The sequence below is a fragment of the Chlamydotis macqueenii genome, chromosome 3, assembly GCF_036417535.1.
Source record: "Chlamydotis macqueenii isolate bChlMac1 chromosome 3, bChlMac1.mat, whole genome shotgun sequence".
Taxonomy (NCBI): Eukaryota; Metazoa; Chordata; class Aves; order Otidiformes; family Otididae; genus Chlamydotis; species Chlamydotis macqueenii.
Window position 1 is genome coordinate 50,376,813 of NC_141558.1, and position 27,829 is coordinate 50,404,641.

Below are 27,829 nucleotides of genomic sequence, written 5' to 3' on the forward strand. Positions count from 1 at the left end.
CTAGTTGTGATTGAAGATTCAGTGGGTTTGTTTTCCTTTTCTTTTTTAATGTCCACAATATGCATATTTCTCAAGCTAACTGCAGATGCTAGGTGACATCCCAGGTTCTCAGATTAATCCATTCACTGAGTCAACAAAAACAATTCCTAACACACTTGTACTGGAGCTCCCTATTATCATTAACTGATTTTATCTTCAGGACAACACCATTAAGTAGCAACCCCACTTTATAGGTAATGAAACAACCCACAGGATGGATTAAATGATGTGCTGTAAGCTACAGACAACACTTGGGACTGAATCAGACCCAACTTACTGTTCTGAGACACAAAACTTCACTGTCTGCCCCACGTTAGATTACTTCCATTGGATTTACAGCAGCACAGAGAAGTTTGACCCACTGCACTGTTCTCATTCTCCTATTACGCTAGCACACACTCCAACACACATCTCAGACTTTTCAGAGTTGAAAATGGCCACCAGCTTTACTACCTGACTTCCAGACATCACCATATTTGAGAAGCAAGAGTAATACAGCAGTTAGAAGAAGGCAGGAAACTCATTTGCTAGATCTCAAGACAGTTAATGTTTTAAAGTGAGTAACAATCCTGTGGATGATATTCCTTGAGCTGCTGTCAGCATCTCAAGTTTCCCAAAATACTAATTAATGTAGCTTTAAAGGGTTCTATTTAAATGACCTAATAATCCTTTATTAATCTTTACAATCCTTATGTGATTGCAGTGATAAGAGTGCAGTGCACAGCAAATGCCTTTTTTTTTTTTTTTAGGAGAAGAAACATTTATAGTATTTTAGAGATCACTGTCAAGCAAGAGGAAAAAACGGCAGTAAATCATCCAGCACCTGCAATAACCAGATAAGAGAGCAACAATTAATCTTCAGTATTAAAATATTTTGCCTCTCAGAAAAAGCATGAGAACAACTGTGATAATCAAAATGAAGAAAGTTTATCACATGCCAAAATAAGTTTACCACAAAATATCATCTGAGTCCAATTACTTCCCATGTCATGTAGCATTGCCCAGGGCATGAACACGGCTGCCTTCCTGGTGTTTTTCTTTCCAGAATGTATAAATGAATATTTTCCAAACTTCTCTACTTTTCTGTGTATTTTTCCACAACCTCTTCTCCTCAAAGCAAAATCTCCAACAAACAGGAACATGGATCCCTATGCAGCAAACAGAAGCTAACTGACTACAGATTTGCTTTTCTTAACTATCTCTCACAGATATTTAAAAGCAGTCCCCGTGCTCCCAACGGCTCCACAGGACACATCTGAGGAACCTCCCCTGTGCATTTCTCCTAAGGACTTTTCAGTCTTCTGGCTGGCCCCGTTTGTAATGTCTGGCTTGCCACATTTTCCAGATAGGTCTTACTTTCCCTCCTTCCCCCCAGCCCTTCCAGAACAAGAGACCAGAAGAGCTTTAGGCATCCGTCCAAGATTTCCAGAGGCCCCGCAGCCCGGCCAGCGTGCCAACAATCTGTGCGCGCACAGTAAGGACATCTGATGCGCTCGGAACGTGTGGGACTCGCTGCATAGGCAATATGGAACACATATGCACATATTTCCATCCTAAATCCTACGTAATACACCCCATATAGTTCCCTTTCTTTTTTTTTTTCTTGCATGAAGTCAAATTGAGTTGTTGAAACTCTGATGGATCCCAGTATTCGTTATAAACTCATTCCCTTTGATACACCTAATATTTTCCTGTGACATTTGCTTTCAAAGGCATTTTGATATCTGCTTATACCTTTCACACGTTTCCAGCTTCCACAGCCATACGTTAGCCTGGAAATAGAATGAGGTGACAGTGCACTGCCCAAGCTTTAAGTGACAGTTTCTCTATACCTGAATCTTGACGGGGTTGGTAAATGCAGTTGCCACATGGCCATTTCTGACATTCCTGCTGACTTATAAGCTAGACACGTAAGGAAAGGTAACTAAGCAATAGAGATTTCTCAGGTTCTCAGATTTATTTTTTCACAATAAGTAATCCCATCCTTTTTCAGTGCAGGAGAGTGTTTTAGCCTTGCTTATGGGGTGGTTGAATGATTACTCTAAAGAACTCTTTTGCCAACAAAATCCAATCCGTCTAAAATACTATAAGCCATCTGATGTCATTTATCAAATATACTCTTTCTTTAATTTCAGCAAGTGGTGAAGAGAGGTAAGATAACATGTTCCTGTTTGATAGCACTGCTAACTGTACAAGCTGCAACTTGATAAAAACTAGTCCTAATTACGATATTTCCTTGATAGTATGCTACAAGACGCCCTAGAATGAATCATAGCAGAGACTGCCACAAAATTTCTTAAAAATGTATGATGAAAAAGAGTTCTAACTACTTTACTTACTAAAACATTCTTTTCTATTTTGACGTTCCCAGAGTGAAAAAAAAAATCTGATTAATATCTCCTTTTAAGCTGAAAGCCAGCTTACCTTTTGCCACACTCATTTCCTCTACTTTCCTTAAAATCATAGTGAAGAAGTCTCTGCCCATCAGTGAAAGGAACACTGTACCTCGCCACTTACTTCAGCATTGTTTCTTTAGTATTTTGACTATAAAGGCATTTTCTGTTGTGCTGGAGACTTTTTTCAATAAGTTCAGTAATTTTTTTAACATTTCCATGGACACAAGCATTTTATATCTTCACAGTTACTTGGTTTAACCTGAAGCTCGTTCAAGTTACTTGCATTTGCTTATTTTACTTCTTTGCTAGAATATTAGGATCTGATGAACACATGGGAACAGATTCTGCTTTTAAATTATGGTGCTGGAAACGCAGACCAACTTCCACAGGCTACAATATATTTAGTACAGATTTATATTGTGGTAACAGAACAGAAAGTGACCTTTGGCTTCCACACCCCCATTTTTCCAATTTGTAGTCATCTGGTAAGTTAGTTGCTTGTAACTATGCTAGCAGATTATATAGGAAACTTTATTAACAAGTAGGGCTTAGATTATAAATGTTCACAGTTCAGGAAACTAAATATTATTCCCTATGAAACTCTAATACAAGCTTCTTACTATCTTTCTAACATGCAGAAAGGAAAAGCTATTTCTGTTTTTCAGCAACAGTATTTTCCTGACTCCTGTATCTCCTTAAAACATCATGCTATATATGTGATGAACAACCACTTGTTCTGCAAGAAAATAAAAAGTAGAATATTTCACTGCTATGAAGGAACAAAGTAAATAAAGGGGAAAATGGCACTGAAAAAGTAGTTCTAAAATAACAGAATATGTTTATATATTGGTTTGTGCAATGCATAGTTCTTTACAAACAGACTGTATTTAGCTTTCCCAAAGTTAAATCCACAAAAATGTAACTAAGATCAGGTCCAGAAAACAAAGACAAAAATCCTGAGTGAGACAAAAATCAAATGGTAAAATTCTTTGATCATGTATGAGAATTATTTGGCAATCAAGCATACCTAAAAGGCTTTATTTCAAGAAAAAAAAAAAATTGGACATTATAGTAGACAGTGTCCGGGATATTATGAATACACTCCCGATACTTCACATTATATGTGAAGCTAAGATAAGGAAGAGAATATTAGATACAGAATAGAGAAAATATACTTAAAATAAAATGAAATCAAGACTAAAACAGTAAAAACCTAAGCAAACATCTGAATTATGTAGCAACTGTTGGACAATGTTCAATGTGTTGCAGTAGAGAACTGGTGACAATGCATTCTTAGTAAACTCAAACAAAAATATTTCTCACAATAACAAAATAGGAAGAGAATAGACTAAAGCTGGCATGACATTGCTTTTAGCCTGATTTTATTGATATTTACTAATTATACAAAATTATATATTATATGAAAGGCATAAGAATGTAGCTATGGAAAATAAGCAGCTACACCAAATAGCCTGTCCCTTCCTTTTTCATAAATTGCTATGTCTAATCACCTTTCTTCTAAACTATTATTTCCCACTGAAGTGTAGTTACATGAGAATCTTATATAATTTATAAGTTATTAGTAAAAGCAATGCATTAGGGCTCCTGAGAATTATGTAATATTAAGAGATGTTAAAATTGTATTTGCTGCACAGAGAATTAAGAGAGCTTTGAGAGTTGCATCCTTTGCCAAAAACATTAGCGTCCAAGTCAAACTCTCACTCGTGTGCTTAGCTCATTAAGATCGCTGTGTTTTAAGTGCATATAATGCTAGAAGCAAAACACAGGTCTGGACTCATAAACTGCGTGAGTATCACTACTGTCATTTTGTTACCCAACTCTTCCCTTTGCCTTAAAGCTGCACACAGATCACCTCCAGGTACCTTTATTCTTTTCTCTTGAGTCAAGTGTTCCTCTAATCCTTCAGTCAGCCTATAAACCTCACCTTGCAACTTCCCTTGTTTTCATTTCCATATTTTCTACTTTGCTGCCCAAATCGTTTTGAGTGCCCTCGGCACTCACACTGCACACCAGGTACTACATGACCCATTCACGCCCCTCCTGGGGATTCACCAGCATGGGTCTGATACAAGACATAAAAGCCTCAGAAAGAATAAACTACTAGCAAAACCAGATCTCTCGGAAGCAGCATCATCCTCTAAAGTTTCACACGGACTCCTCGTCTGTGTTTTAGTATAGACTACAGGTCCCTCAGGGCAAGAACCAAGTAATTTATGACATAATTAAAAAAAACCCAACAGCATGATACTAATTCATTCTTCAAAGGTATATCCTGAGATAATGGTACATATCACTCACCTAAATCTGCAAACAATAGGCTATCTATCAAAACCAGGTAACTGTCAGTTAAGGTAACTTCCCAGTACCACGCATGCAGGTCACCCAGTAATCCGCTCCGCTCACATCCGTGTTTCACAAAAATCAACATAGTCAAGGCAGTTTAAGCATCTAATTTACAGGTGTTTAAGGTAATCCTGTTGGTATTTTCTTTAAACACTTCTAGTAACCGTTTTCACCCACTAAAGGGTGCAGCAAATGGAGATTTTTAGAAGTTAGCAGTCCAGTCTTCATGGTGCCGGATGCAAAGCAGGACCTAAGAGTCTGCTTCAGACAACACGGAACTATGGAACATGCCACACAGGAACTATGCCACAACCATGGGGAGGGCCACTAAAAGGCTCCCTCCCCAGCACCCACTGGAGAAGATATCCTGGGAAACCAGAGGCCTCAGTTGAGACAGAGCTCCAGAGGGAAGGTGCTGTCACCCCAGACTTAGGCTGCAGGGTGACACTGGCCTCACAGTGGGAGGCTTGGGCACTCAGTCACCAGCGAAAGGAGCCATGGGAGGAGGTGAACAGACTCTGCAGCATCACGGAGAATAAACAGGACATGGACAGTGTGACCTCAGGGAGCTTACACAGGTTTCTGGAGGATGTTGGGGTAAATTTCTTCATACAGATACTACATGTGTCATCCATCTTTCAGATCTGCTACTTGGGAAGAAGGAAGAATTAGTTGGGGATATGATAACCAATGACAGGCCTAGCTGTAAAAACCATGAAGTAGTGGAGTAATGAAAGCAAGTAGCAGAACACAGGCCCTGGGCTTCAGGAAAAGTTGGCTGGATCATCAGAGTCTGAGGATGGTGGTTAACAATTTATACTTTAACCTGGAGGCTGATTACAAGTGAAGTACCACAGAGGCTTATGAGAGGCTTATGGCAAGGAGGAGGAGCTGGAACACCCTCCCATCAAGCTGTGGATGAAGGACATCTGGGGAAATGGTTGATACGGTAGAGGGTAGAGCTGCCATTCGGAGGGAACTAGACAGGCAGGAGGAATGGGCCATAGGAAACTCATGAAATTCAATGAGGACAAATACGAAGTCCAGTACTCATGATGGAGTAAAGCCCTGCAATGGTTCTGGTGAGGGACTGGCTGGCTGGAGAACATCTCTGCAGAAAAGGATGTGGGGCTTCCAGTGGACATCAAGTGAAACATGACCCAGCAGCATACCTTGGTAGTGATGAAGACTAACTGCATTAACAGGATGTATTGGCTGTATCAACAGGAGCAGTGATTACACTCCTGTACTTAGCACTTGTTGGACCGCATTTGGGCCACTGTGGGGACCTGAATTCAGGACAGACTTTGATAACCTGGAGCAAGTTCAGTGGAGAGCCACCAGGATGTGGTCAGCGGCTGGAGAACCTGCTCTGGGAGAGGAGGCTGAGGGATATGGGATTGTTCAGATTGAAGAGGGACCTACAAGCAGCCTCCTCAGTATCTACAGAGATATGACCAAGACAACGGAGCCAGGCTCTTTACAGTGGTATATGACAGGAGAATGGGAGATTACAGGCATAAACTGAAACAAGAAGTTCTGAGTACCTATAAGGAAAAAATTCTTCACTATGAGGATGCTTTAGCACTGAAACAGGTCATTCAGAGAGAGTGTGGAAATTTTGTTCTAAGCGGTTTTCAAGACCTGGCTGCACAAATACCTCAATAGCCCAGTCTGAATTCTGAGTGGTTCCTGCTGTGAAGAGGAGGATGGACAAGAGACCTCCCAAGGTCCCTTTCAACCTGATTGAATCTCTCTGCAATTAGTATTTTACTTTGGACCAGGAATTTGCTTTTGAAATGGATCAGATTCTCCACACCTATGACAATTCAGCTGGCATTGCAGAGTTCTCTCAGAGTACACAAAATAAATTCCTTCGGGATGAAAAGAAACCAAAAGGTGTGCATCAGTCACTAAGAAGCAGTAGTTTCTTGGACCCATCCAGAGAAAGCCCCTTTCTCCAGAACATGTATAATGTGGATGCTGGGTACTCAGTACCATTTTGCTTTATGAATGCACTTCTGTTGTGCCACGCTACTTGATAATGTAGATGCTGCCATGTGAAGAGTTATGTTTTGTCATTCTGGCAGATGAAAAGGAACACTAGCATAAAAATCCCAACTTTTTGGCTTTTGGGTGTTTACAAATTTTGTCCAAGGATAGGAACGCACGTTACCTGCCTGCAAGATTGAACATATATATCCTCACTAGAGCTATCCAGAAGTCTTTTTGCCCTTCTTAACAGTTCCTGCACATTCAAGGCAAGAGCAACAAACAAAGAAGCGTTTTGCCCAACTTGGATCCTCCTGCACTGGAGGATTCCAAATGGGAGAGGAGAGCATAAATAAATCTGAAGTGCAAATCCGCATCAAAGAAGTCAGGTGACAGTTCATTCATTTTTTAATCCTTTTGCTGTATATGACAGTTTGACAAACAAGAGTTACTTGAAAAAGCCAGACTGTGAGACTTAATTAAAAGTGTTGGTCCACCCGACTGGACATTGAACTGGGGTGCTAGCATAATACAGTGTTTTGTAACTCTCTGAATAAATGCCCACAGAGCATCCATGAAAACTTCTCTAATAGGAAAATGCCTGTAACTCCCAAGAAAGCCCCCCTCTGTACACACAGGAGCAATTTAACCACGTTAACAGAGGGACACTGTTTCCTGTGTAGTTCTCTTCAATATATAACCTAATCATGCAGACAGGATACCTCCTGTGCATTTCAGTGTTTTTATTCTCTAAGCAGCTAGGCACCAAGGCTGATGGAACTTACTAAGGGGGAAGGAAGACAAGAGCCTGGCCAACAGCATTTCCTGAACATGGAGCTTCCTAAGTTGTCAGAAGTGAATGATCTGCAGATTGTGTACAGTGCACAAGACCGCCCTTCTCCTTATCAAGCCACACACTTCACAGAAGCATCTGGACATAAAGCACTCTAGAAGAATGCCACTTTAACAGCCATAGTTCTTTCCTTTTTGAAGGTTTACAAGATTACAAGATTTCTGAAGCCATATTAAAAAAAAAACAAACATATAAACCAATGCAAAGAATATTTTTATTTTAAAAACAAACCAAAACAAACAACACATTTAAAAAGTCTAACATTAACCTTAACTCACACTGAAATATAAAAGCACAATCCTCAGAAAGTTTCAATCTGGATTAATCTTTTATGGATTGGATCACACTCCATCTGCTGCTACTTCAGGAAAAAAAAACCTAGCTGGCCAGTTGATCCTCATATCTCCTACAAGGCTACTCTTCTTTACAAAACTTAAAGGTAAACCTTTTTCTTACATAGAACTTACCAATGGCCTTTGTGTAATGTCTGGCTCCAAGTAACAGCTCTGGAGCTCTGTACCAGAATGTCACCACAACTGGATCCAGGTCTGCCAATGGCTTCAAAGGTGAGTTGAACAATCTTGCAAAACCCATATCAGCTGGGGGGTGAAGGGTGTTCAAGAAAAAAAAAAATAAAAAAGAAAAGAACATTCAGAATTGTAATAGAAATAAATCAGAATTTAGCAGTATTGCCAAAAAGCAATTACAACAAAAGCTCAAAACCATTAAAATGTACAAATCAAAGCTTCTAAGAAAGCAACAAGTTATTCATAACAATACTGGGCCAAATTTATCTGAAGCTAAACTCCATTTACTTCATTTATAAGACTATGAAGGATGACGTTTGACTTTTGGTTTTACCATGTTACTGTAAAACTTCACATAACACAGATGCCTGTTTATTTAAATAGAACTGTAATAGAAACTTGGTTAACTAAAGTCAATAGCAGTAGGTCTCCAGTGTACATTGTCTGTATTATTTTTATATATGTCTACAAAACTGTGAGCCCTTGGGACTCCTATGTATTTACTCAAAGTGCAAAACCAAAACGACTGCAGCGTAGATTGTTTCGCACTATTTTTCAAAGTATGCCTCCTACTTGATTTGGAGGAATGAACTCCATAATCAGGAAAAAGTTTTTAACTGAGAATTAATTAAATAATTGAGTGTACACTGTTACAGAGGTGTATTTTAAATGTCAGCTTTCTTTTTACGTAACTGAAAAATTTTCCCTAGAAACAACCTTGTAAGTAACATTAAGAAATGTTAGATGGGAAAGTACAAAATTGGTGTATATATTCAAAACCACACATTTTAATCCAAGTCTGAAATTTATCTTTCACACAACTTCACCTAAATCTTTCCTCTTCCAAAGTTATGAAATGTCAAGTATAATTTTCTTGCAGTTACCCATACTAATACAAGCATATGAAACAAAAACGGTTAGCTGAACATTTTCAAATACAATAAAAGTCAATGAACAGAAAAGAGGTTCCAGTATATTACTTCTTACTTGATGACTGACACATGCTTTATTAAAAACAAAGTTTATATCCACATGACTAAGGCTTATGATCTGCACAAGTAATTAGATCTTGGATAAAGACCATCACAGTGACATGTGTTTCCCAACTTGATGCCAAATAACCTTTTGCATAGCAAACCTTCGGTTCTCTACAAACATGTGCATTGATGTTATTTATATAAAAATAATGAAGAATAAATAAATTTTGTAAGCAACAATGTTATACAAACTAATCATAGAAGGAGTCAAAAGAATCCTGGCCATAGCCATTTTTCTATGTGCTTATTACTTTCCTGTTTCTTACAGGTGCTTTTATCTCACCAGATATCCTTGGCAAGCTTTATAAACGTCTAATAATATGTTTGGACTCTCTTCAGCTTGTGAATTCAGTGAATGAGTTTTAAAATTAAACTAGATGTTATGCACACATACACTCAAAGACTAATGATTATTTGTTTCTATTTTACACTGAAGATGCAATTTTTTAAAGTAATTTCTTAGCTGTGCAATGAAATTTTCTCAAAATGTTTACCTATTTTGACTCTTCCTCTTTCGGGACCTTCACCCATTACCAGAATGTTTGCTGGTTTCTGGAAAACAAAAAGGAGAATATTGAGTTGATCAGCCCTTGACAATTATCTTCAAGAGTAACAAAAATATGTACATCTATTTTATAATGAAAACACTTCTATAAATACCCTTACAAGTCTAAAATTACGATACCTTTTTGTTTTCCTGACATTTAGTTTTTATCCCCAGTTACCAATTTCACATTTAGAAAAATAGTGAAGTACTTTGACATTTTACAGTAAGAAATGCAATCTTTAATTAAATTTGCATTTCCATTTTTACCAGAATTATCACGTTCACCGGTGAGATTTTCTTCTACAGGAAAATTTTATACCAGGCAAATACTTATCCTACATATCAATAACCTACCAAGAACTACTTATACTAGTAAAACTTAATGAAAATGATGCCAAAGCTTGGTATGCAAACGCATAGATGAGAGTTGCTTTTGTTTTCATCACATATAACTATATTTTTACAAATGTGCTTGTTTTTAGTATATGAATAAGAAAATTCACATCAGTAAAAGCATTTTTTTCCACAAAGTAAGTTGATTTCATGCAATGAGAATTCACTTAAAACAGGAGTATACACAGCCAGCTACATCCACAAGCTTTTGACAGTGTAGACAGCAGCTTTACAAGTAGAACAAAATCTTTATAGGTATTTTCTCCAATCTGCAGTTGTTCAGAACCAGCTCCTTGTGAACCCCATATAAAAACCACTCATTACATCACTGCAATTGTTCTGTAATTAGAATCTAGGTTCCCTCGGACATCAATAGTCATTCCTTGGAAGCTTTTCCCCTATTGTGTTAACAGCTGTGAAGAAGTAAACAAGATTGAAAACATTAAGTGATTTGAATGAAGAGATGCATAACAAAGTTTTAAAGCAGGATTTTTGGAAGGTTCATCCGAATATTAATTATATTTAAAATCCCTAATGGCTGAGGAGGTCTGTTCAAGCAGGATTTGTTCAAGAATCTGAAAGAGATGTCCAGAAAGCCAAGATCAGAATCTCACTTAATTTCTCAGCTCCCAATGCTTGCCACTACTTACCTGAAATGAGACACTCAAGCTAGGGTTACTAATTTGGCTCAAAATTGCAAATCATAGAATCATAGAATCATAGAATGGTTAGGGTTGGAAGGGACCTTCAAAGGTCATCTAGTCCAACCCCCCTGCAAGGAGCAGGGACATCCCTGACTAGGTCAGGTTGCTCAGAGCCTCATCCAGCCTGGCCTTGAACGTTTCCAGAGATGGGGCCTCCACCACCTTTCTGGGCAACCTGTTCCAGTGTTCTATAACTCGCATCGTAAAAAAATTTTTTCCTAATTTCTAATCTAAATCTACCCCCCTCTATTTTAAAACCATTACCCCTCGTCTAGCTTTAAAAAAACAAAAACAAAAACAAAAAACCAAGTTAAAAAAAAAACAAAAAAACAACCCCAAAAAACACACTAGTTCACCTATTCTTTCTCCTTCCCCCCAGGAAGCTGTTCTCCCTTCCACCTCACCCCCGGAGCTGGACATTGTTTCTTCCCCAGCTACAGCCACAGCCTCTCTGTCCAACTCTGTTCCAGATGCCACTGCCACTTTTACTCCCCCTTTTTTAATCTCAGGATAATTCTCAACACCATCCCTGACTTCTCATTCCCCAACATATATTTGGACCTCTTCAAGAGGGAATATGCACTCCCCTCTTGAAGAATGCAATAGCTATTTTAGTTGATCTTGAGCAAACACTCACCAGCAAACCTAGGAAAGATAAAGATTTAATGATAATGAAATTAATACTTCAAGGCAACTGGTCAAGCTCTGGTTTTACACTTATGTAGTACCCTGAATTGAATATTCTGGAGAACATAACCACATTCTGCATATTCAGAAACCAGGCAACAAGGGAAGCATGCAAGTTTGCACTAAGCTTTACCTCTGTTAGAAATCACATAGCTAAAACTGTCCCAGCCAAGACAGCAAAATTCCAGTTTCCTTGTCAGAATTCTTCCCTAAAACCCTGCCTAGCAACTTTAATTGAGAGTTGAGTATGAATCAGAAACACTTCAATAGACCTTTACATTCAGGATTAGATTTTAGGCACTATAAAATGCATGTATTTGTCACATGAACAGAGCTGATAAAAGTGTAATTACTGCACTGATTTCTAGGTTAGGGTTTGTTTTTTTTTTTCTATAGAAGAATAATACTGTAAGAGACAAACTGTATAACACCAGGAGATGTACTAAGAGAAAATTCAAAATCTAAGCAGATACATCAAGATTCTCAAAATAAAACATCTCCTAAGACTCATATTTTACCTGCAACATTACAAGATTTTTCAGGCAGCAATTTCTTAATAAAAAGGTACTATTTTATCTGCTGACATAAACCACAGTATTCACAGAATAGTTCAGATTTGCAAGGACCTCTGGAGATCATCAAGGCCAATCCCCCTGCTGAAAGCAGGGTCAACTACAGCAGATTGCTCAGGCCTGAGTCCAGTTGGGTTTTAAACATCTCCAGGGATGGAAGCTCCACAGCCTCTCTGTGAAACCTGCTCCAGCATTTGACCACCCTCACAGCACGAAAAGGTTTCTTCATACCTTTAATTTATGCCCATTGCCTCTTGTCCTGTCACTGAATAGCACCGAGCAGTCTGGCTCAGTTTTCTTTACTCCTGCTTATCAGGTATGGGCACACATCGGTAAGATCCCCCCTTACCCCAGAGCTTTCTCTTCTTAAGGCTCAACAGTGCCAGGTCTCAGCCTCAGAAACACACCCCAAACCCCTAAGCAACTTAGTGGCTCTATACACACAGGATACATTAGGTTAGAATCTATGGAAGCAAAGGACTTGTCCATTCATGTATTTTTAAGTCAGAATATTGTAAGAGATGTTGTTCTATTTAAAATTTAAATCTGTACTACTATTTAATCCACTGAGGGTCAGAACCAGCAGAGAAGCGCACTGAACTTACCAGATTACATATCCATTAACTTCTGTGAATCTCTCTGAAAGAGCTGTGGGGTGCAGGGAGAGAGAGGGAAAACAGAAGGAATAAAGTGTGAAATAATTGAAAACTTAGTCTTGTTTCCAAAAGAGCAAGTGCTTCTCCTGAGGCACCACCATCAGTGTGGAGACAACAGGCATTTCAGGGATGGCATCCTGATGCCCACATCAGGATCCTGCCTGGATCCCCACTGATCTGCAGTCTCAGTAACAGCTTGCATCATGGCAGCTTCCTGCAAGGTGAGGAGTCTTGGTTCAAACCTGTTCCTTAAGTAGGAAGGAGAATATATCTGAACTTCTTACTTCCCACATGAGCAAATTAAGCACTATCGGCTACTAAAAAGATAAGAACTTCCCAAGTTCCTCTTGCTAATCAGAGCTGTTCTGGTTAGGAAAACGTTTTCAACTGCAAGTGTGCTGAATCAGTCAAAGAGTAACACTAATCTGATAGGACTCATCCTTCCGAGATGAGACAAATGATATCCATCTGCTGTGCCCATTAATTTTTTTTAATAAAAAATAAACAGCTTCAGATGAGCTTGAAACATGGGTAATGTGTTTTGTGGTTGTTTTATATAATAATGGCTTAAACACTGTCAAGTAAAACTCCTCACCTCCCCAGAGTCCTCACAACACACAAGGCACGCTGAGAGCAACCTGACCTTCACGGAGCAGCACCAAGGCAGAGTAGCAGAACTTCAGGCACTCGGGTATGGAGGAAAGATTTTGGGTTATTTCAAGGAGATTAATTTGGCACCAGAGATCCAAGTAAAGTAAAGAACATTTCATCATGAGGTAATAGAGAGGACTGCTAACGGGAATGCAAACAACTTTTGCTTTTTGGAGATGGGAGAATGTGTGCTAGTCTAATCTCTGGAAATGTAGCCATTTAAGTATCAAAACATTTTACTCCAAGATAGTAATTTAATAGTCTATAGAACTATAGACCATAGAACTACAGTCTACTGTAATATAGTTACTGGATAGCTGCAAACAGAGAAATTAAAGAGCCCCATACCTCATGTATGTTCAAGCTACATGCAAGTTATAAGCATCAGACTAGTTCCTGAAACAAATCCTACAGCCATCCATGGGATGAAGAAAATGGGGTTTTGGAGTAGAAGAAAACATGAAGGCCCAAGCAGCTAGGAGACCAAAACCTGACACATATTTAGGGTAAATCGTGTCTCCGAGAGGACAGAATTTCATTCAAGAAAGTTTGGAAGGTCCTACTTAAAGTCATTAACTAACTCCTTAGTAAAGGGTGAGGTAACTCAACAAGGACTACACTTCTGAGCTGGTAACATTCCAATTAATATCCTCTGTGTTTTCCTCAAAGTCTCGCCTTGCTGAGAACACAAAACACCAGCTGGGAAGCAAAGCGATGCTGCTGCATCTCCACCTTTCTAGTTGCTATAGAAACAACAGAAACAGTAAGAGTTAGGAGTCTCACATTTAAGATCAGCTATAAAAATGAACGGATAAATCCCTACTGAGAAATGCAGTTGAGGTTTGACTGTCTAAAGAATATTTGCAAAAAGAGCAAGGACAACAGCAACAAACAACTGGAGCAAAATCTGAAGTATCGGCCAAAAGGGATGTAGATGGCAATAATTTAATGGGTTCTTTACAAGTAATAACCATGGATAATGTATTTACTTTTCTAAATCAGTGGGAGAGTGGGAATAAAGGAATTAACAGATCTTGGTGGGAGAGAAATGAAAATGTTGGGCTAACAAGTATGTTTTCATAAATAATAGAAGTGTCATGAATGGGATGCATGCAGACATCCATGTTCTCTTAATCAATATGCTTCCTATTTAAATATTTAGGCAGTAGATTAGAATAAAGGTTGAAGGAAAAGAAACCATCTATGGTTTTGAAAGAGCATAATGACTCAAAACAGGAACAACAGCCTAACAATAGATGGCAATACTTTAGTTTTAATGGTTGTTGTTGTTATCTCCTCAAGACACAATTCTTAAGAGATTTGGTGCAGAATTACATTCCTGTGAGAAAATGTCCATAGGGACATACCACTTTCCATACACCATTCTTTATTGTTTATATCCAAACAAATGTGTTTCCCTTTTGGAATGTATCACTGGACAAAGAATAACCTGAAATTAAGAGGCTTCTATTGTAAAAGATATTGCAAGTCTTTTAGATAAAAGCTCTCCCCACAATTAAAGAAACTGGCTTGTGATGAGGTCTTTTCAAGTCTGAATTATTTAAAAAAGCAATTGTAAACAGCAGAGTGTTGATATATTCAATTCACAAGCCAAAACCAAGAGTAGTGGTGATTTCATCTTAGTTTTCAGCACACTGCTCTACAAAAGGCAAAGGTCCTAAACAAGACAGCAGTGTTTCACTCTGCGGGCACTATTCAAAAGACTGCTGAGCCTTTAAGTTCACGGTTAAGAGAGAGCTGCAGATTGCTCACAGAAATTTGCAAACAAAGCTTTTGCTCTTCTGACCCTCAATGAAACGTAGGCACTCTCCTGCCTTAAGTCAATGCTATTCAAGCTCAGACATTGTCTTCAGATCGGTACTGGTACCAATGCTTTTGACAGCAATTGATCTAATCAATGCAGAATTTTAAAAAGAAATGGTTCTAAAAAGATTTTTTTTTATTATGCACTGTAAACCTCAAAATCATTATCACTTCCATTCACATTACTTCCATATATTGAAAACTGTATAGAAAATTTGTTATCACCACATCTCTCTCCTTTTTTAGAAAACCATTTGGTCAACATTTTTCTGATACTGAAGCACTAGACAGAAGTACACCATACAGAGTAAAATGTCTTCGCATCTGTTTCACTTTACAAGCCTTACATACTGCAAAATCATATTAAGAGTCCCTGCCCTGACTACACAGCAACACTTCCAACTTTTTTTTCCCAGCTGTTATCATTGTTTACAAAAAACCCTACTTCATCATTATTTTTGCCTAGATTTGTAAATCCATGTGATTTTCTTCTACTGTTTCTCTACTCTGTTAAAATAATTGACCTTGCAAAGCAATATCATTAACAAATCTGATCAATATATTTATTTTGTTCAAATCAATAAAGTTTCTATAGATATAATCAAATTCAGCAAGGCCAAATATAAAGCTGGTCACTACAGCATATGATCTAAAAAGGCAATAAAATAAAAAGAATGCAAAATGCTTTGAAATAGTACATCATTGAAATGAAATAAAAACTTGTTTAAATCTAGAAAGGAGAAAAAAAAAAAACAGAGGCAAACACATTGAGTAAATGCATGGCAACACAGGAAGCGAACAGTACCACAGAAGGCTTTTATAGCTAAATTTAAAAACAAAACAAATCAGTCCAAAAGTTACTATGCAATAAAAAATGAAAATACAAACAAATGAGAACATGTAAAATTTTACAGCTAAGTGTCACCGGATTGTTATCTTCAAATTCAAAAATGTATTTGATTATCATCAGAGGAACATCGGTGACAACAAAAGCATTCTCAAACGCAGCATGTAAGAAAATTTATTTAATGCATATCAACTTATTTATTAATATGATAATAATACATACATGGTAACAATTATTTTTATCTCCATTCTTGTTTCTTACAAAAATAACTTAAAAACAAAATATACGCAGAACTACTAAAGACATGGGAGTATGTGCCATTGGGAGGAAAAAACCTTTTGCATTATTCTGAGAGATGGAAACTGGATATTCCAACATAAACCATGGTATTAGATTATGTTAGGGACTTATGTATTACATAGCTGCTGAACTTACATGGTCAAAATAATCATTAAAGTGTAGAATTTACCTCGAGCTCCGGGACTGATGGTAAACAGCTAAAAGTAGGAACAAAGTGTACAGAAGATATCTGAGATATTTATTTGGAATGTCTTAGATAAAGATTTTGGTTAAACACATTCCTTGCCTGTATCCGTTACGTGTTTAGAGGGGAAACGTGCTCTTTTCTTATCAAAGCCAGCTATCAAAGAAATCTTTTCATGGCTATATACTCTTGTAGAACTCCTCTATCCACAGAAAGCAAAAGTAAAGGAAAGTTGAAATACTAAAACAATGACCACAGTGCAACCACAGATCTGCACATATTAAAAGAAAAAAAGAAAAAAAAAAGTCCCTGAAATAAGATTATCTAGCCTGCAACAACAGCAAAGATGTGACTATGCAGGCCTTCATTACAGGCTGATTTAAACCAGCCCATGCCTCTGGATACTTATCTGGAGAATCAGTCAAAATCACAGAACGCTTTGGGCTGGATGGGATCTCTGGAGGTCATCGGATGCTGAAACCAGGGAGGTCATCCTGCTCAAAACAGGGCCAACTTCAAAGTTAGAGCTTTGAAGCTGCATCAGGTTGCTGAGTGTCTTAACCAAGGGAGTTGCAATTTTCCAAGGACAGAGGTTCCTTAGCCTTTCCAGTGGGCAACTCCTTGCACTATCTGACCACTCTTATAACAAAAAATTGTTTCTCATCACCTAAGCAAGCATGTCTCTTGTTGAAATATGTGCCTGTTCCCCCTCCTCCTTCCTCTACATACCTCTTCAGACGGCCTTATCTTCTCCACAAGCTCCCATTAGGCAGTTAAAGTCCAGTCTGAAAACGCTGTGTGCTGGTGCCCGAATGCAGTGGCAGTAAGGCTGACGCACGCACAGCAGTCTCCCTTGTCCTGTTAAACTCCTTTTGCACCTCCAGCTGAACAGTTACATAGCTATACATTTAATACTGGAAACACACATCTGAGATGACAGAGTCAGACTAGAAGTCCAGACTCCGGAACACACTCACTACAAACCTATTTTACCATGGAAAAGACAGACTTTTTTTTCCCCTCTTTCATTTTAATCAAATCACTCACAATCACATACAAACTATCTCATATGTTCTATTCAAGTTGCTATGCCTTCAGTTACTCTCATATAGGACCATCCTTAAGATAATGAAGACGGCGGGCAGGCAAAGCACTCATTTCTGTTTTACTCCATTTTTCATAGGTTGGATGTTCTCTTGAGATGTAATTAAGGATATACCTCAACCGACATTAATTCTTTAAATTCACTCCCAGCAGTCCTACTCAGGCACTCCCTAGAAATGGCCAAAACATCCATGCTCGGCTTCAAAACCAATGCCAGAAAATATATGTAATTTATAAACTCAGAGTGTTTGATCATTGTTGAAACAGGAAAAGACTATTCACCAAACTCTATTCCCTGGTTAATCAACGGATAACACAGTTGCAGTTATGTCAGCGGAAAATGGACTGCAAACACAAGGGGAATATGAAATGAGAGTAATCACAAGAGGAGAATTTAATTTTGGGCTACATAAAAGTTCAGAAATGAAACAATCTTCCTTTCACACACCATTTCTTTAAGGTTTCTTATGGCTGACAGAGCATTAAATTACTGCAAGATAAAAATGAAAACTCCAGACAAGTTAGGATGCTGGGTACTGCTTCTATTATAACAATCTTCACAATATACTCGTGTACCACTGGTTTCACCCCCATCAATGACAATGTAGTTCAAGTGAAAAAGAAAAGAATGAAAAAACTTCACATTAGGAGAATGCCAAAACATTTGACACAAATTAAATCTTACGTTGCTATGCAACATTATCCAAAGCATTCTGCTGGTGCTAGTGCAGCAATGGCATACTTGAACTTAAAATGTTACATGCAACCTTGAGAAGGACAAAGAAGGGGAAAATGGAAACAAAGAGAAAAATATGATCATAAATTATCAATGAAAAACAGAATGTCATGAAGAAAATGTTTAAATAGTACGCTGAATTCACATTGGCCCTGGAATTTTCAACACATTGCAGTACACACTCCAGTAAAATTCCCACGAAGCCACTCAGCAACCATCTAGGGCCTTGTCTTTAGACCTTGTCTGGGCTCTTTGGGAGCATCAAGGATAGCACAGGACAAAGACAGATTGCTCAACCTCTGCTACCCCCATTTCTGAGCAGTGCAGATATGAAGGCCCATCATGACAGGAACAGGAGAAAGACTCACCTTAGAAATAATTTGGAAGAACGTTCTGCTTTTTAATATATTACATAGAGGAAATGGAGGAATAAATTTCATTCCATAAAAGCACAGTCAAATGCTTCCTCTGTTGAGGCTTCAGGAGACCCTGAATGCCCCAAAATACTGCAGCCAAGCCAAGTCTATGCATCTCTGCTGTCAAGTCGTTATTAAATATTCTTTCCACACAATCTTTATTCAGAATAACTACCCAAAGGCAAATAAACTGAGACGATATTTGCACATGTGAAACATTATAAACACCACCACTTTCTTTACCTTTTTAAAGGCAAAAGCTAAGAGACAGCAAGTCTGGCAGAACACTAACATGAGAAAGCCTAGGACTCTACTAACCTTGGGACTAGAATCTGAGAGGAGAAATGAAATGAGATTTTAACCTGTTCCTGCTGTTGGAACTCTTTGCTTAGTTGCATTACATTATTTTCTGTTACAGCAGTGTGAAAATTAGGTACCATAATTGCTATATCTGACAATTCTTTCAGTTGCAGCACTAAATTAATAAAATCATAGAATGGTTAGGGTTGGAAGGGACCCTTAAAGGCCATCTAGTCCAACCCCCATGCAAGGAGCAGGGACATCTCCAACCAGATCAGGTTGCTCAGAGCCCCGTCCAACCTGGCCTTGAACGTTTCCAAGGATGGGGCTTCCACCACTTCTCTGGGCAACCTGCTCCAGTGTTCTACCACCTTCATTGTAAGAATTTTTTTCCTAATATCTCCCTCCCTCTATTTTGAAATCATTAGCCCTTGTCCTTTCACAACAGGCCCTACTGAAGAGTTTTCCCCCATCTTTCCTGTAAGCCCCCTTTAGGTACTGGAAAGCTGCTACAAGGTGTCCCCAGAGCCTTCTCTTCTCCAAGCTGAACAGCCCCAATTGTCTCAGCCTGTCCTCACAGGAGAGGTGCTCCAGCCCTCTGATCATCAATGCCAAATGATTCCATTATTGCCAAATTCTGGTATTGGTTTTACACAATATTCTGACTACTCCTTCCGGTTTAGTAGGGTTATTAAGACAGGAGGACGCAGCCTCTACCCAATCAAAGGACAAATGACTGAAAGTGAGACTGCTGACACTGTCATAAAACATTTTGTAAATTTTCTTTCACAAAGTATCTTTGACAGTAAAACTCTAATACCTCCATGCCCCTAAGAGTCTGGCAGAGTCAAAGAATTAACAAAGCTTTTCTGACTGCAGTAAATAATATAGTATCAAACAAATAGATATAAATGTAATCCATTTACACTACAAACCAGCTTCTGCTTGGATAGCTAGATTGACTGAATTAGGTTGAAATATTAAAAATCCTTCAATGGAAATTTCAAAGGAGGAAAAGAATAAGAAAAAGGTAGCATGGTTACCTAGAGAGGTTACTTCCATGTTGAGTGGGTCTTAAGAATCCCTTTTTGTCTGCGCATGGACATGGGAATACAGCTTAAGGGACTCAGAACTACTGAATTCATTTCTTTCATTTATTATTACAGGGTCTAAACTTTTGGTAAGATTTAGAAAAGTAATAAATACATTAAATTTTACAGGATTTTAACAACCAAAGGCTTATGTCTAATAATATTCCATATTGTTTAACTAGCTCTCAACAGTTTATTATATAATTATTTTGCATCATTAAGCTACATTATTTAACCACTTTTCAGACATGCTCTTCTCCTATGCTTATAATCTCAAGGGAAAAAAAAAAAAGTAAGGAGCCATCTCTCCACCCTGCTTCTTTCATGCTGAGTCTAAAGACTAGAAAACCTAATCCTTATATGATCGATTTAAATGTCTGTTATACTATAATTACTATAGCATCAACTTCTCTTTTGTATGGAAATAATTTGCAACGTAACCCCAATCTTTCTATAATCCTTCTCAGAGTATCTTCTTGAAGCAAGCTCTTGGCTTCCAATACTTGCAAGGATAAGTTGCATGTCCCTTTCTCACCATGGTTTGCCCAGCAGATCAGCATTCAGGCTTCAGGAAACTTTACCACCCTAATACAAGCCTTGATGCCTATAGCAATACTAATTAGGATTTAACAGTCCAGTGAATCATAAGGTCTCAGACTCACCATCCAGTTACCGTGTTCTAGGTGATTTATTAGTGTATCAATTGAGGCAGCACAACATCACGTGGCTTGCAGTGGAAAAAAGCAACTACGGACCCCAAACAAAGTGAGCAGATGCACAAAGTACCACTGCTCAGCTGACACATTCATTACAAACAAAGTTAAGCAAAACACTTCCTTTAAAATCCATCCTAACAGAAACTCTTTCCTTAGTTTATCACCGTCATGCTGCGCCCCAGATAAAATTTCTCTCCATCCCAGTCAGTTCACACTGAAGCTATTTCCTCAACCCTCAGTCTCCTGACTTTTTGGGGATTCTCAGGCCCAATTCAGGCTCTGATTTTTAAAGAGCTGAGCACCAATGGTCAGGTTCTTCAGCAACACTTATATTTCAAAACCAGTCTTGTATCACAAAGTTGGAGAAAACTGATTCTCTAGTTTCCCCTTGGAGGTTGTCCTAAGATGTCTCCACCTAAACAAGCAGCTACGGAGTTTTAAAAGTAATCAGTAAATGTGGTCTGCCTGGGGCATGCTACAACTGTGGTAACAAATGCTCGATCTCATTTCCACTGCTATTGAGAAATGCGATTGTTTTGTAACATTAACCAGGAGAACAGAATCCCCACATCATCTCAAGAGCTGTCCTGCATCGCACGGACCACGGTTGCGTAACGGTGCCCCTTAACGCAGGGCTCCCGAGTAGCTGGGGTGCTCTGCCCCTGCACCCACAGCTTGCTCTTGTGCTTGAGCTGCTCCGTCGTGGCCAGGACTGCAACAGCATTAATGAGGTTTTATGAGGTGGTGAACCTAACAGGAGACATAGCAAAACATTTTTTAACATGCTGCCATACCAGTATTCAATGTTAGACTTCAGTACCACAAAGTCAGTAAAAGACCAACATGACACGATGATCTGCTTAAGCCTTTTTGTTCTACATTAAAATAGCCTAAAAAGTTCAGCAGAGGTAACAAAGGACTTGTTTAGAAATAGACTCATACATTACAATGTTTCTATTTGTTTTCTGATGCCTGAAAGATTTATTGATTACCTGCCAGTTTTAAATACTCCCACACATAAGAGATTAAGAGATATTAAGTAGCATATCTGCATGCGTTTGCGTTAATGCTGTATAATATATACAGAATATAATGCTTCTCAACACAAAGTGATTTTAATGTATGCACTCTCAGTAAAATTTAGAAGAATACTGCGTTCCATTTCTGCTAATTTTATTAGTAAATGCTATGGAAAGGAACCTAATGTTCAGTTCACATTCAAATTTTTATGAAATTTCTTCTGTAGTATGAGCTCCAATCTTCACTACAGCATAAGCCCAGTCTGACAATAAAGGTCTATACGGTCTAGGTCTGACTGAAGACTGAAGAACTGAAGGCCTAACGCTTAAATCAACACTAATTCAGAATTATCAGTATCTCAAAACAATTTGAAACCTCATCAAGAGAGAATTGTTCAGATAAAAGAAAGAACATATGTGCTTAAGCAGATTTTCCACCAATTCAAAATAGTTTTCTAACACGTCAGACGAGAACAAGCATAAACCATTTGAATCCAAGGATGTATTTTCATCAACAACCATAAACAACTGAAAGTTATAGTTCTAGAATAGCACTGTTCCAAACATGAGTGGCCACTACCTACCCAACAACCCAATTCAAGTCTTTTATTGTTTATTTAAGCAAGTCTTTTGAACAGAAAGAGTAGAACAGATAAAGTACTGAACAACCTGATCTGGTTGAAGACGTCCCTGAACCTTGCAGGGAGGTTGGACTAGATGACCTTTAAAGGTCCCTCCCAACCCTAACCATTCTATGATTCTAAACGGCTCTTTCTTTGGAAAGCTCAATTCAGAGACCAGTACAGTAGCAGGGCACTGGAGCAAATGCAGAGTGGTGCACATTGCGTAGGGAAGAAACAGCAACTGCACAGACAGGGCTCAGGGGTTTGGTGTTAGGGAGGGAGAGAACTTGGACAACAGTAACCAGAGAGGTTCTTTCAAGCAAAGAGCGACCCATAAAACAATGGAGCCGGCAGAAGCAAGGGACAGAGACCAAGGAAAGCGTCTGCAGCCACAGGCATAGCTGGTGGAGGCTGGGAAAGGGATATGAGCAACAGCAAAAAAAAAAAATTGGCTCATAATACAGAGACTGAAAACCTGAACTTGGTTCAAGAAAAGAAAAACTATTTAAAGCTAAGATTTAATATGCCAATTAAAAAGTAATGGAGACCACAAATTATCTTTTAAGAGTCTCAAGCATTTATCCCAGTTACTCAGCTGCTGTATGCATACTCCAAGACAGTTAAGTTTTCTTGTCTTGGAAAAGAGCAGTATTTTGGTTTCTCAGATACCATAGTATTTACACAGCTTGATAAATATTGATTTTCAATGTTGGGTTTTTTTAACATAAAACAGTTCTACTTTGTAGAATGGCATCTGTAATTTGTGTTTTAGTATCCGCAGTCACAGACTAAGACAAGCTGGAAGCAAAGGCTGCAAGTACTGTTATGTACTACGCCGTTTTCAGCACAAGAAGTATTTTTCTCTACTTGTACTGTTTCTACAGTTTCCAGGTCTTCACCTGGAAAAACATCACCTCTGCTTTTATTATAATATTTCCTTATCCAGAAGAGTCTTTCTTTCTGTAGAATACTTTGCAGCTGTTCATTTCAAACCAGCACCTCCAAAATTTCAAAGATTCTGCAGATACTGAGGCAAAGCATGCTGGACACAACTAAGGAAAATTCATAACTCCACAACACCATCACTTTAGAGCTGTGAACACTGCTCCCTCCTTTCCATCTATGAATCTCCTACTAGCAATGAGACAGTGTTTGAAAGTTTTCTTGAACCTAAAACTCCTGGCCACAAAGAGCTCGCACAGCACGTCGGTGCTAATGGGAAATGCCCGGACCCCTCATAGAGCTGCTTGAATAACAGAACGCAGGAGGCTTAGTACTTCTCAACAGCACAAACGAGGTGCAAGATCCCACTTTAAAAATGGTTTATACATCCATTAAACAGTTATGGTTACATTCTCAGCATTTTCACGTGCAGAGTAACACATTTGGAGCAGTCTTAGAAATTCATGCAGCTAGATGAACAAATTCATCAGGCTAAGTGAAAGTCTGAGTTGCTAGCACCTCTGCTAACATGCGGGTAACTGCCATGGGCACCCTCTTATCCTGTGGTATCTCACAGTAAACGCTAAGCAGCTTGCTCCTTTTCATGAACTAATAAAGGTATCTTTTATTTACCACAGAATACTGCTGGTAAAAGTGTGCCCACAGGCAGGTAGAGCAGCTAAAGGGTTTTGAGTTCATATTCTCACCTGTACTCAAAACAAAGTTGTTTCCATCAAGAAAACAGGCTTATACTCTGACCTGCAAGTCTCAGATGCTCCTCAGTTTGGAGATTGCATGTGTGATAACTGAGCTGTAGTGGGGTAGTGGAGAAATCTCTCTAGGTTAATAATGAGCTTATCCACCTGCCCTCATTTCTGACTGTGTTGATAAAGTCAACACAAGATTGAGGCAAGGACATTTTGTCAAATTCATTATTATTCCATTAAGGTTTCCATAATATTTATGACATCTTTCCAGCCCTCAAATTTAAAATAACCCAGGTAAGATAAAGAAGAGTGTTTGTATTGAGCATATTTGATGTAGTGACTTGAAGCATTCATAGAAATTACTACAATTTATTAAAAGCTGCACAGTAGCTAGTAAAATGTTAATATTCTGTCCTAGAACTGTCTTGATTTGTGAATCTAAATGGAAGAAAAAAACACATTGGAACAAGCAATGAAGGCAACCAGGCCAGAATACTTTACACAAGAAGCAAGTAATTTTTTCATTTCCTTCAGATGTGTACAATAATTTTGAGGGGAAATAAGTACATTCAATATATTTATTTTACAATATAAAGTATAATCTACTGCTACAACATGGCATTTCAGATTCTAAAAGTTTGTTTCTGCAGTATCTGCTAGAATCTTCATTTTTTTTATTTTACTACCTAATAAATATGCATCAAAAGGCAATTATGTTAACAGATGATTTCATGAACAAATATATTACGTATTAGTATTACTTGTCCTCATTAATGCAAATCAAAAAGCAGTTCTTGGCAGCATATAAACAGGTGGTGCTTAAATATTTTAGGTAGCCAACTTAAGACAAGGTATGGGAGTCTTGATGATTAACCGCTTTTGAAGATCAGGCTCTTTCCAAATAACATGCACAGTACAAAACCAAAAAATCATTAAGTCATCTTAGAAAAATTTAACCTAACACGTCCTCAATTATTTATTTATTGACTTGTTCATGTCTCTGGAGTTATTTGCAACACTTTTATAATAGTTCTATAGTAAGCATCAAGACCCCTCTTACACATTGAATTGAAGTTGCTATACTGTATCTAACACCACGTTGAGAGCTAATTAGTTATTGACTTGGGATGTCTACAGCCAGTTTTCAGCACCAAGTATTAAAAAGCTTTTCAATCAAGCACCAATCAAGGCAGATTCTGGACTGAAGTCTGTGGTTGAAGATTTTCAGACACATTTACAAACTTGCTGTTCAAAGTAACTATAGGTTAATCAATCATGATACGGGATCAACTTGACATGTCCAAAAAGCTCTCAGTCAGCAATACATATATTTCCAATAATATAAACACTACAAACATTTCTGGGAAGTTAATTTTGTTTGTTTGGTTTTTTTATTATTATTATTTTTAAAGTGTAAGGACAAAAAGTAATCTGCTGTTAAAAAAAAAAAAAAAGGAAAAGAAAAAAAAAGCCTGCCAAACCCAAGATAGGCAAAACTCCTCTTTTTACTTTATAAAGGATTTTTCCAATAATCTCCGAAGATGAAGGTTTTGAAGGAGTATGGTACTTTTGATGAGATTCTAAAATAAAGGAGGGTCACTCCTGCTGGAATGAGTGAGCTTTTCCCCTCTGTGTCAGTCAAGACATGAAACAGTGTTCTACCTGTACCAGCCACTGCAGAGCTCGAAGTTGTGAAGGCCAAAGGGAGGAGTAATAATTAAGGTTGTGAAGATGAAGAAAGAGGAGTATTTCAGGAAAGTCAAAGCTGAGTCAAGGTTATATGAGTAATGTTAAAGAGGTGGCAAAAGGCAGATCAACAGATATGGGAACGTGGGCAGAGGAGCAGGAAGCTGGAAGCAAATAAAAGATTTGCATCAAGAAAGAAAACAGAGAAGAAGAGTTGTGAAGGAGGTTCTACGTGCTGAAAACAAAATCTGAAATACTTCAGAACTAATTATAGTATTTTTCTATTCAACAATTATGCCCTTTTTAAAAATGAAAAACAGCCTGCATAGACATGCAATGGCTGAGAGATACCTTCAATTCCTGAGAAATGTTCTGTGATTCATGTCAAAAACATGAACATGTTAAAGCGTGGCAGGTCAAGCTGTCCTATTTTTTTTTTAAATTTTTTTAAATTAAACAACTTCAAACACATAATACACTTTCAAAGAAACACGATTGTCCTTGCTACAGAAAATTTGCCCCAATTTACAAGGAAAAATGTCTAAAAATGTTTTTAGAGCTTGAGGTTGATGATTTACCTCACTGTTGATGTTGCCAAAGTCCTTGGACATTCTCACAAAACATCAAGTGCTTAAAATGCAAATAAACTCCCTGTGGGAATTTTTATTTTCTTTTTTCAAAATGCATAAATAGGCTAGGCGCTCTACTCCTGTTCCTCAAAGCCAGATTATTACTTTTGAAAAGCCTAGTGTGCAATGAAATGCCTTTGAGAAACCCCCTAGCTTTCAGAACCATCAGAGCACTTTCTACTCCCTGTTACTGTCTCATGCTTTGTATATGCTATGCCCATCAGCTGAAATTCTTCCCCATATCTGCAGCATCTATTTTGATAATAGTCACTTTACAAACTTAGGACCAGGGTGAAAGTCTAGGGAAGCTTTATTAGAGGCAATAATAGCTTCAGTACAAATTTAATGGCTTAATGTCCCTACTATCAAAAATCCAAAACCTATCAATCCATTTGACAACTTGAAATCTGATATTGATATGATTAAAAGGGATACTCACCCCCATCCCCTTCCCTCCAATTCTGAACAATTCTTTGTAAGACTGAAATGGTTCTTGCATGCTAAAGACTAAACTAGACACGCACTGTAGGAGGAGGACTGTACCCAAAAGGTTGAATTGTTCTACAAGCTCAACATATGGGTACCAGTCAGGAAAAAAAAAAGAAAACAAAACACACACCATATAGTCATTATTATACTGACATTTTAGTTACCAGCATTGTAATGAAATCATCATGAGAAACAACGTAAGGCACTTGGAAATTAACGGAGTAGCTGTCCAGTAATAATGATGGTATGTTAGGCAATTTTATCTCACTCTCATTAAGGAGCGAGATATCAAAGGACTATGCATTTTCTGCAGGATAAAAAATGCAGGTGAGCAGTTACTACAGAGCAACTGAATTCACAGTAAATCCACACCCTAAACTACCTTGCTGTAACTTGTTCATCTAGCCATAGCCTCTGCTTTAGTTTAAGTTTTTCAACTGAATTAAATTAAAACTACCTAAATACTGAAGAAAGGTTCCAAGTCGTGTGCACCAAGAAAAACAGCTGTACAGTTTCAAACGTTACTGCCTCTAGCAGTCCACACCGTCTCTCTGCTGGAGATAATCACCCAGACAGCAGACGGTTGCAGTGAATGGGCTCCTCTGCCACGGCCCTCCAGCCCACTTTAGCATCTCGGCAGGAATAAATACACCTTTGTCAAGGGCAAAAGTTATGTGGGACAGCCACAGCAGAGAAGCACACTCGCATCACTGATGGCATGGTATCCAGCATCACCTCCAGGCAGCTGAGGGCTGGGCCGTCTGAGACGGCATCACCTCACACTGGCACAAGCTGAAT

The 27,829-nt window shown here is 38.3% G+C and overlaps 1 protein-coding gene across 4 annotated transcripts in view; it reads right to left on the reverse strand.

The window, feature by feature from the left end:
• Nucleotides 1-27,829, reverse strand: part of CDK19 (cyclin dependent kinase 19) — a 144,899-nt gene that overhangs the window by 29,993 nt on the left and 87,077 nt on the right. For all 4 annotated transcript variants that reach the window (XM_086743466.1, XM_086743464.1, XM_086743465.1 and 1 more), the window contains 2 exons: nucleotides 9,703-9,760; nucleotides 8,112-8,243 (listed from right to left, as the gene is read on the reverse strand). In XM_086743466.1, coding sequence (XP_086599592.1) covers nucleotides 8,112-8,243; nucleotides 9,703-9,760 — 190 coding nt within the window. The remainder of the gene's footprint in view (nucleotides 1-8,111; nucleotides 8,244-9,702; nucleotides 9,761-27,829) is intronic.